At 43.3% G+C, this 10,504-nt stretch overlaps 1 protein-coding gene across 3 annotated transcripts in view; it reads right to left on the minus strand.

Annotated features, from left to right (window-relative positions):
* Window positions 1-5,172, minus strand: part of MDM1 (Mdm1 nuclear protein) — a 39,690-nt gene extending 34,518 nt beyond the window's left edge. For all 3 annotated transcript variants that reach the window (XM_069081019.1, XM_069081011.1, XM_069081007.1), the window contains exons 1-2: window positions 5,004-5,172; window positions 545-659 (exon numbers count right to left, since the gene is read on the minus strand). In XM_069081019.1, the coding sequence (XP_068937120.1) occupies window positions 545-659; window positions 5,004-5,021 (133 nt within the window). In that variant the 5' untranslated portion in view covers window positions 5,022-5,172. The remainder of the gene's footprint in view (window positions 1-544; window positions 660-5,003) is intronic.
* Between the last annotated feature and the right edge of the window lie 5,332 nt (window positions 5,173-10,504).

Genomic DNA, 10,504 nt, shown 5'->3' on the forward strand with positions numbered 1-10,504 from the left:
AAAGCATGTTTTACCAGGCTACCAAACAGGAAAACCACCACCCATTTCTGGCCCTCTCCCAGCATGACAAGGTCTCATCTGACTTAGGAAGGGGTGAAGTGTAGGGAAAGAGATGCCCTTCAGGAGCAGAGTTAGGTCTGAAGAGTTGGGGGACAAACACAAAGACCCTTCCACCAAACCCCTAGCTCAACTCTGTTCTCTAAAGCCTCAATTTCATAGCTGCTCATGTAGCAACGTCATCTGATAGAAACTCGCAAAAACTACACAAAACACTGGCCAAAGTAACGTAAAAATATGCCATTTGCTACTGCATTGCAGGCATTTACATGCCTCTATATGGGTTACAGTATTCTGATGTTTATAGATGAATGAAGTTTAAGTTAACATCAACTATGTCAAGTTCACAGATGTCAACCAGGACAGCCATAAGGACCCTGGGAAGACTTCACAATTTATAAAATGCAAAGCCAAACTGAAATATCATTTTGCCCAGCAAGAAAAAAATTACCACAAATTATAATTGCCATCAACTTCTAAAACTTACCTATTTGATCTGAGCGAAGTCCAGCCCATGGACTTTTTTGACTCTCTGGAGAATTATTTAACTCTGAGAGATGTGATTTCTTCCACAGAAAATTTCTCTGGTATTCACTCAGACCCTGTAAAACACAATGGTGTATAAGACTGATACAATCAGAGACTGTAAACAAACACCATTAAGTATTATTTTTGAACCTTTAAAAAATTTTCAAATCTCAGAAATAGTAATCAAATACAAAAGATCTCCCTTTGATAACTGGGTGATAGGAAATTAAATGCATTCCTTGATGGCAGGTTATCTGTACTGTGAGACTACTTTTACTTACTAATTGAAGGTTTGGCTGTGGTATATATTCTTCTATGGGAAGTCTTTCTTGAGTTCCCTACTTATTACTGTTCTCTCCCCCCTCAGATAATCTTCATTTAACTTTTCTTTCTACACGTGCCTCCCTCTGGAGAAAGTAAGCTTCTTGAGGGGTGGTACTATGTATCCTTTTTTGTCTTTGACCATCCAGTGCCTTGAACATGGTAGGAATTTTATTATTCTTGTTGAATTTAATTAATCAATCCTTGCTGAAGCACCCACTGGACAGCAGGATCTATGTAACATATGGTGCTGTATGGCAAAGATTTAGAACTAACCGGACACACTTCCCTAAGCAGAAGAAGACACCCTGTCAGGCCACACACTTTTCTATCAGTTGGGTTTTATTTATTTTTTTATTTATTTAGTATTTAATTTTTCCCCAATTACATGTAAACAACAGTTTTTAGGGGCGGACAGGTGGCTCAGCGAGTAAGAGCACTGGCTCCAGAGTCAGGATGACCTGGGGATCGAATCTGGGCTCAGATACTTAGCATCATACCCAGAAATAACTGGCCGTGTAACCTTTAGCAAGTTACTTAACCCCAATTGCTTAAAAAAAAAAAACCCAACAGTTTTTAACATTTTTTTTTAAAACCTTGAGTTCTAAATTCTCTCCCTTCCTCCCTCCCCCCCTCATTGAGAAGGCAAGCAATTCCATATAGGTTATATATGTGTAGTCATGTAAAACACATCCATAATAGTCATGTTGTGAAAGAAAACATAGACAAAAAAAAAAAAACTCAAGAAAAATAAAGTAAAAAGAAAAGAAAAAAAAGTTGCTTCAGTCTGTACTCAGATGCCATAAGTTCTTTCTTTGGGGATGGATAGCGTTTTTCATCCTAGATCCTTCAGAGTTGTTAGGCATCGGTACAGTGCTGAGAATAGCTAAGTCATTCACAGCTGATCATCCTACAATATTGCTGTTACTCTGTACCCATTACATTTCACTTTGCATCAATCTATATAAGCTTCTAGGTTTTTCTGAGAGCATCCGGCTCATCATTTTTTATGGTACAATAGTATCCTGTAATAATTACATACCACAGCTTATTGAGCCATTCCCCAGTTGATTGCATCTCCTCAATTTCCAATTCTCTATGCCCAGAAAAGAGCTGCTTTAGATACTGTATGTATGTAGAGGTTCTTTTCCTTTTTGGTTTTTTCTCTCTTTTGGGATACAAACCTAGTAGTGGTATCGCTATATCAAAGGGTACGCATGGTTTTATAGCCCTTTGGGCATAGCTCCAAATTGCTCTATAGAATGGTTTAGTCAATCCACAACTCCAACAACAGTACATTAATGTCTCATTTTTCCCATACCCCCTCCAACATTTGTCACTTACCTTTTCTATTCTATTCTCTAATCTAATAGGTAACAGAATTGTTTTAACTTGCATTTCTCCAATCAATAGTGAGTTAGAATATTTTTTCATATGGCTATAGATAGCTTTAATTACTTCATCGGAAAACTGATTATATTTTTTTATCATTTATCAATTGGGGAATGGCTCTTATTTTTATAAATTTGACACAGTTCTCTATAAGTTACAGAAATGAAGCCTTTATCAGAAAAGCTTGCTTCAAAAATAAATTTTTTTACAGTTACTATTGCTAACTGTATTTCCCTCCATCCTGTTCCACTGCCCCCACTTATTCTGTTCTCTCTCCTTTCACCCTGTCCCTCCTCAAAAGTGTTTTGCTTCTGACTACCCCTTTCCCCTTTCTGCTCTCCCTTCTATCACTCCCCCCCCATACTCTTTTCCTACTATTTTCCAATAGGGTAAAATAGATTTCTATGTCCCATTGCCCATTAGTTGTGTTTTAAAGGGCAAATGATCCCTAGAGTTAGTCAAGCATGTTACCCAAACTCTAAATTGCATATGAAAATATGATTCTCTATCGGAATCTCCATTTCTGAAAAGAATGAAGATGCGGGGCAGCTAGGTGGTGCAGTGAATAGAAAACCGGCCCTGTATTCAGGAGGACCTGACTTCAAATCTGGACTCAGACACTTAACACTTACTAGCCGTGTGACCTTGGGCAAGTCACTTAACCCCAATTACCCCGACTTCCCCCTTCCAAAAAGCAAAAAAACAAACAAAAGAATGAAGATGTAAAGGATCACAGATTTAGAGATGGAAAAGACCAGAGTCTTGGACTATCTGGCCCAATCTTACTTTACAGATGAGGAGACAGGGGTCTAAACATGTGAAGCTGATTGCCCAAAGACATGCATTTAAGTGGCAGAGCAAGTATTAGACTACAGAACCTCGAGTCCGAATGCATTATGATCTCCAAAACAACAAGCATCTGCCTTCTGCCTATTTTGAAAGTTTTGGCAAGTGGCTACATACTAAACTAAGTAATGACAGAACTTGATTTTACCGATTGAGATATCAAATGATAACAATAATAATAGCTAGAATTTGTATAGTGCTTTTAAAATTTGCCAAGTACTTCACACACATATTGCTAATATGTACGTGAGCGTACAAGGCAACCCAAAAGTCTTAGTGCAATCCTAAATTTTAATACCTATCAGATTTTTTTTAAAGCTTTATACTGCACTAAGACTTTTGAGACATTCTTTTTGTAGAAACACACATTTATATATGTGTGTGTGTGTGTTTTACATATAATATATGTAAAACATGCACACACACAAATACAGCTAGGAGGCACAGTGCACAGAAGACTGCACTAAGATTTTGGGGACAACCTAAATGTGTATGTGTGTACATCTGTACGTATCTACACACTGCCACATATGTACACAAATATAGCCACATTAAGATTTTTGGCATGCCCATTATATGTGTGTATGCATCTACACATATACATGTGTGTACTGTGTAAAAACATACACAAATACAGTTCGGCAGCACTGTGCATAGGAGATCTACACCAAGACTTTTGGGACACCGTGTGCGCGCGCGCACAAGCATGCACACAAACACAGGTAGGTGACTGCACTCAGACTTTGGGGACACACTATCCCTATCCCTAGATGTCAGCATTTATGTGCACGCACAGACCAGTGTCTACACACAAACACAGGCAGTGGCACCTGCATAGAGAGCACTGGGTGTGGTGCTGGGAAGCCCTCGGTCTTCCTGAACCCTGCCTCAGACACTTACCAGCAGCGGGGCCCTATGAGAGTCATCCGCCTTCTCCTGTGCCTCGGTTTCCCCGACTGTCAAAAGGGGCCAATAACAGCAGCTGCCTTCCAGGGCTGTCCTGACGGTCACTCAGCACACTGCTAGATAAACAGTAGCTGCTGCTGTTACTATTACTATTAAATGAGCTAAGGAAAGCTCTCTGCACACCGCGCAGAGCTATATAAATGGCAATGATCATCCTTATTATCATTACGGTAGCGAGCGCTGGGCCTGGGGTCAGGAAGAGCTGACCTCTGGTGGTGAACACTGGTGGCTGGCTGTGTGACCCTGGACAAGTCACTTCACGCTGTCTGCCTCAGTTTCCTCGTCTGTAAAACGAGCTGGAGAAGGAGATGGCGAACCCCTGTGGGGCCACGGAGAGTCAGACACGAGGGGCAGCCACGCCGGGGTCGGGAGGACCTGACACTTAACTAGCTGTGTGACCCTGGACGGGTCACTTGGCCCCAAAGTCGCCGTCGTCACTTATAATCGCGGCTGTCACGACACAAGGTGTCCCGGAAGCTTTTGCTCTGCTCTCAGGACCGCACTCGAACTTCTGGGACACCCCGCGCGCGCGCGCACTGACCTAGTTTATCACAGATGTCGATGCTAGTGCAGACGTTCGCCCCGCGGCACCCTCCCGCACACAGACACACCCCCCAAAGCAGGATAGCGGCTCCCTGAGGAAGCTCAGGGAGTTGAGAAGACTCTGCCCGCTTAGAAGGCCGCGGGGGAGCGCAGGGCCGGCCAGGCGGGACACCGCGCCCCCTCCCCGGCTCTGTCACCCGACCGCGGCACAGCCGAGCGCACGCGTCCGCTCCCGCCTCGGGGCCTCAGTTTCCTCCTCGGTAAAATGGGCGCAGGCGCCGGAGGCAGCGAGGACGCCGGGCTCCCCCGCCCCGGCAGGCCCCCGTTCCCCCCGACCTCCCGGGGCTCACCTTGAAGCGCACGGGCATGTCTCCGCAGCCCCCGCCGCCCCCGGGCCGCAGCCCTCCCTCCGCCGGCCGACAGTTAACGGGACAAAGAGCCCCGTGGGCGGGGCGACGCGGTTCGTGCCCCCGGCTAGGCGTCTCTGCCCGGCGTCCCCAGCGACGCGCCGGCGCACTGCCTCCTGACCCGCCCTTAAAACGAGGCCACATCCCGCCCCCTCTCAGGCCGCTGAGCCAATTGCCAAGAGGACCTTCCCCGCTCGGCCCGAGGCACTTAACCAATGGAGGCTCTGGAGGGCCGATGCGCCCGCCCTGCCTGCCTTCCCAAATCCGGAGCGCCAATGTCGATCACGGGGCGGGGCTCGGCGACACGCCCATCGCTGGCTAGCGTGGGCGGGGCTACCAGGGGAGCTGGGCTCCCGGGAAAGTTCTAACCTGTCTTAGAAGAAGTCACCCCGCGCCCTGAGCCCTCGCCCCGGCCCACAAAAGCTACAGAGACTCCCTGATGCGGCGGGCTCTAGTCCAGCCTCAGACTTTTACTGCCCGTGTGACACTGGGCAAGTCCCGAAGCCTCTGTCTGCCTCGGTTTCCTTACCTGTAAAGTGGGGGTGCGCATAATAACCTCCCGGGGTCCGTCCTTCTCTCAAGAGGGGCTCTCAGTTGCCAGGGCTGGCTCCCCCTCCAGTCCATAAGCAGCGCCTCTATTCCCGGCTGCCAGAAGCCCCACTCTGCAAGTGACCGCCTCCCTGGACCCCTGTGGGTTTGGAGAGGGGATGTCTCTGCTTCGGACTGGATGCATCTCAGCTGTGGCTCAAGCTGACTCCCACCCACTGCATGCAACGGGTAAGGGGCTCCACTTACACCAGGATGGGGAAAGCCCCCTGGAGACTTTCTAGTATGGTCTCACCCCCAAACTGTTGGACCCTGACCTGCCATTGGCTGACTCCCGCCAGAGGCATGCCCTCTGAATTCTAGCAGAGAAACATGTTCACACTGTAAAGAAAAAAAGTTAACACCTGGTCATTTGTGATTATACATCCCCTTGGGGAGAGGTGTACAGAAGCAGCAAATCTCCCCCCACCCTTGTATGCACACATACTTACTAGGAGCCCTCATTGTTCTAGGTGCAGTGGATAAGAAAACACAAGTGATGAAACCCTAGCCTTCGAAGGGCATCGAAGTAAATAACAACAATAATGATGATTTTGTTGTTCAGGCGTGTCCAACTCTTGCCCCAATTTGATGTTTCCTTGGCAAAGATATTCAAGTGGTTTGCCATTTTACAGAGGAGGAAACTGGGGCAAATCGGATTAAGTGACTTGCCCAGGGACACACAGCTAGGAAGATGAGTCTTCCTGACTTTAGGCCTGACACTCCATCCATTCTGTCTTAATAATAATAACATTTATTAAACACCTATTGTGTGTAAGGCACTATGCTAAGCATTTTAAAATATTAACTCATTAGATCCTCACAATGACCCTAAGAATTAGATGGTGTTCTTTCACCCTAATCCTGAAAAGCAGAAAGACCAGTTGAGGAATAGGGGGAAAAATGTGTTCTCACTGCAAAGATGATTTGTGGGCTGTCTGAGGAACAACTCAAAAACTTCCTGAGAAGTTATCTTTTCAAGAGAAGTCATAATATTAATGCCCCAGCCATTGTACTAAGAGCTTTACAAATATTATCCCATTTTACTCTTGAAACAACCCTGGGAGATAGGTGCTATTATTATTCCCATTTTACAGCTGAGGAAACTGAGGCAAACAGGTTAAGTGATTTGCCACAGTCACACAGCTGGTGTCTGAGGCTGGATTTGAGCTCATGTCTTCCTGACTCCAGGCTCAGCACTCTATCCACTTCTCCACCTACAATGCCTAATGGTCAGGGAAGATTCCTCTTTCTGTAATGAATGATCTCATAAACTCTCTGAAAGAGCTGAAGAACAGTGTCGTTATTACAGAATCCAACAGTCTGCATGCAACACCTTCGACAGAGGTGTCAGATTACCACAGACCAAACTCAGTGGGCCAGAACCAGATTAAAATGTTAATTTGGAAATGTTAAATAAAATGAATTAAAAATGCAATACAATACAATACAGGTAATGTTCATTTGTGGTTTTCTAAGTCATAGTGTGACCTATAGGGATCTGTTTCTGTTTGCATTTGACACTATTGACCTATAGCAATAGTAGAGAAGAAAACTGGGAAAAATATTTATGTGTGTAGAGTTACTAGGGTAGACCAAAATATCATGTCTAGAGTTCAAGATGTCCTGAGTTGTTTTCTGGGCTAGTGGTTTTCAGTGTTGAATTTGCGCAGTGGATACTACCAGATTTCAATAGCGAAGAAAGACAAAGAAAAGGCAGCTTTCATCCTTCCCACAGCCTTTTACCCCATTTGGATGTGTTATTCCCCAAAGCATATCAGAGCTTCAGCCACTTTTTAATGACTTATGGAGAAGGTAGATGGAGACAGTAACTACATGGAAAGGTTGCTGTTCCTAGATGACTTTGTTAACCTTAGAAAGACACTTGGGAGAGCATGGGAAAAGATTGATGAAAATGTTAGAACAATCTAGTGGAAGTTGGTCTGAAGTTGTCAGGTGACAAGGACTAGTTTCAGAGACCCTCTCTCACATAGGTGGGTCCCATACAAAAGTGAGCTAGAGCCCTCTGGCTCTAGTCAATTGTTAAATTTTCGATGGGAGCATTTACCTCTTGGAAATAAGCAAAACTACAAATCAGGGTTCAGTTTTATGGTTTTGTCGATTGTCCAGATTTAAGAAGGTGTTGGAGAAAAGGGGAAACTCCAGATTAAATTTAAAAGTGAGTTGAACATATTTTTTTTTTTCTGAAGAGCTGGTTATTAAACATTGACCAGTCCACTACTATCAAGAGAAGGTAGATGTGTTCGTTAGCTGACTGTGTTCAAAGTCTTCAAGAATTAAGAATTTTTCTGGGATTCAGTGGCTTTTATCTAAAATTTGTGAAGAACTATGCTATTAAAACCAAGCCATTCAGTGATCTCATTTGGGGATATAAGATCAGGAAGAACTGAACACAGAAAGAAAAGAAAGATTAGCATGGCCTAAATCCTCTAAAACCTGGAACAAAGAGAATAAGAAATTGGTTCTCTGCAGCTTAGCACTTATTAGGGACCCATATTCCCAGGGGGCACTTGATACATGCTAATTGGTGAGGACAGTCCCTCTGTCATTTAAATCAAGAATGGCAGAAACTAGACACTTTTCAGCCTAAAGGCTGGGAAAATAGTAGCTCTGTTTAGTAGAGCTTTGCCCGTAGCTCTAAAAGGCAGTGAGGTACTGTGGAAAAAACATTCACGTTGGAATCGAAGACCTGAATTCAAATCCTACCTCTTGTCATTTACCCTCTAAGGTAATCACTTACCCTCTCTGGGTCCCCAAGGGAAGCAGTTGCCTTTCATTCTTACTTTGTTGTATAGACAGATTATTCTTTCATTCTTTTTTTTATTGGTGGTTCTGAGTTAATGTTTCATTTCCACAGGCTCATGAGATCAAGAGCCCGGAATAATCTTAAAAAGATCATCTAGGATAGCTAGGTGGTCCATAGAGCACAGCCCTAGAGTCAGGAGGACCTGAGTTCAAATCCAGTATCAGAAACCTACTAGCTATGTGACCATGGACAAGTCACTTAACCCCAATTACCTACCAAAAAAATCATCTAGTCTAATCCCTTCATTTTACAGGCGAGGAAATTCAGGTCTAGTGAAATTAAGCGACTTGCCCCAGGTAATACAAATTGCAGAGATGAGATCCAAACCCAAGTCTGATAGCTCCATATTGATGCTCTTTCTTGGCAAAGATACTGAAATGGTTTGCCATCTCCTTCTTCAGCTCATTTTATCAATGAGGAAGTTGAGTGACTTGCCCAGGGTCACACAACTGTTAAGTATATGAGACCAGGTTTGAACTCAGGAAGATTAGTCTTCCTGACTTCAGGTCCCTCCATCAACTGCACCATTTAGCTGTCCATTGTATTACTGGAAAGGAAAGATAATTAGTCAATCAACAAATATTTTGTTACTCTTAGGTGTAAGACACCATTCAAGTCACTAGGAATACAAGTACATAGAATGAAATAATCCCTACTCATAAGAAATTTACATTCTATTGGGGGAGACAAGTATATATAAAACATATAAGCATAAACATAAAATTCATACATATATGTACACATATGCATATGTGTGTATATACATACACATACACACACATGTATGTGTATGTGCCTTGCATACAAACATGCATGTGTGTGTACATGACTATATATATATGTATATATACACTCACAAAGTAGTTAAATGAAAGAGAGATTGTGAGGGAAAGCATTAGCCTTTGGGGAATCAGGAAAGAATTCATGTAGAAGATCGTGTCTGAGCTGCATTTTAAAGGAAGAAGGGTGTTCTGTGAGACAGAGGTAAGGAGGGAGTGCATTCCAGGCATGGGAAAAGCCAGTGCAAAGACATTGTTAGAACATGGAGTGTTATAAGTGAGGAACAGAGAGAAGACTAATTTTATTGGATGGTATAATGGAGGAGGAGTAATATCCAATGAGGTTAGGAAGATAGGCCAGGTTGTATGGTACTTTAAAAGCTAAACAGAGCAGATCAGTATTTAAGAAAAGAAATCATTATGATAGAAGTCTGGAAGAAGGAAGGATGGGAGAACATTTAGGATGTTGTCACAATAATCTAAGCCATTCATGATGATAGGTTGAATGAACGTGTAATTGTATGAATAGGGAGATGGAATTAGATATGAGATGTTATGGATATAGAAATGACAAGGTTTGGCAACTGATTAGAAATATACATATCCTGGAATTATGCCCAAAGGGCTATAAATACTTTCATACCCTTTGATCCAGCAATGCCACTCCTAGGGTTATATCCCAAAGAGATCATAGGAGTGGGAGGAAGACCCATATGTACAAAAATGTTTATAGCAGCTCTTTTTGTGGTGGCAAAGAATTGGAAATTAAGGGGGTGCCCATCAATTGGGGAATGGCTGAACAAGTTGTGGTATATGCATGTTATGGAATACTATTATGCTATAAGAAACGAGGAGCAGATGGACTTCATATTTACCTGGAGAGGCTTACATGAACTGATGCTGAGTGATAAGAGTAGAACCAGGAGAAATTTGTACACAATGTATGTGTGATGACCAACTTTGATAAACTGGACTCTTCTCAGCAATGCAGTGATATAAGTCAATCCCAAAAGTCTCATGATAGAGAGAAATATGTGCATCCAGAGAAAGAACTAGAAAGAACTGAGTTTATATCCAGGTGGAAGCAAAATACCTGATCTTTTTCCTTCTCTTGTTTGGTTTTATGTCCTCTTTACCATTTTTCATTCCATCTTTATAACCTGACTAATGTATAATGTGAAAGTATTTACAGATCCTATATTTGACTATATGCTGCCATGGTGGGGAGGGGAGGGAGGGGGACAAAATGTGAA

This window comes from Petaurus breviceps, unplaced genomic scaffold (assembly GCF_028583685.1).
Source record: "Petaurus breviceps papuanus isolate PSGF00001 unplaced genomic scaffold, PetGlider_PUasm1.0 154, whole genome shotgun sequence".
Classification (NCBI taxonomy): Eukaryota; Metazoa; Chordata; class Mammalia; order Diprotodontia; family Petauridae; genus Petaurus; species Petaurus breviceps.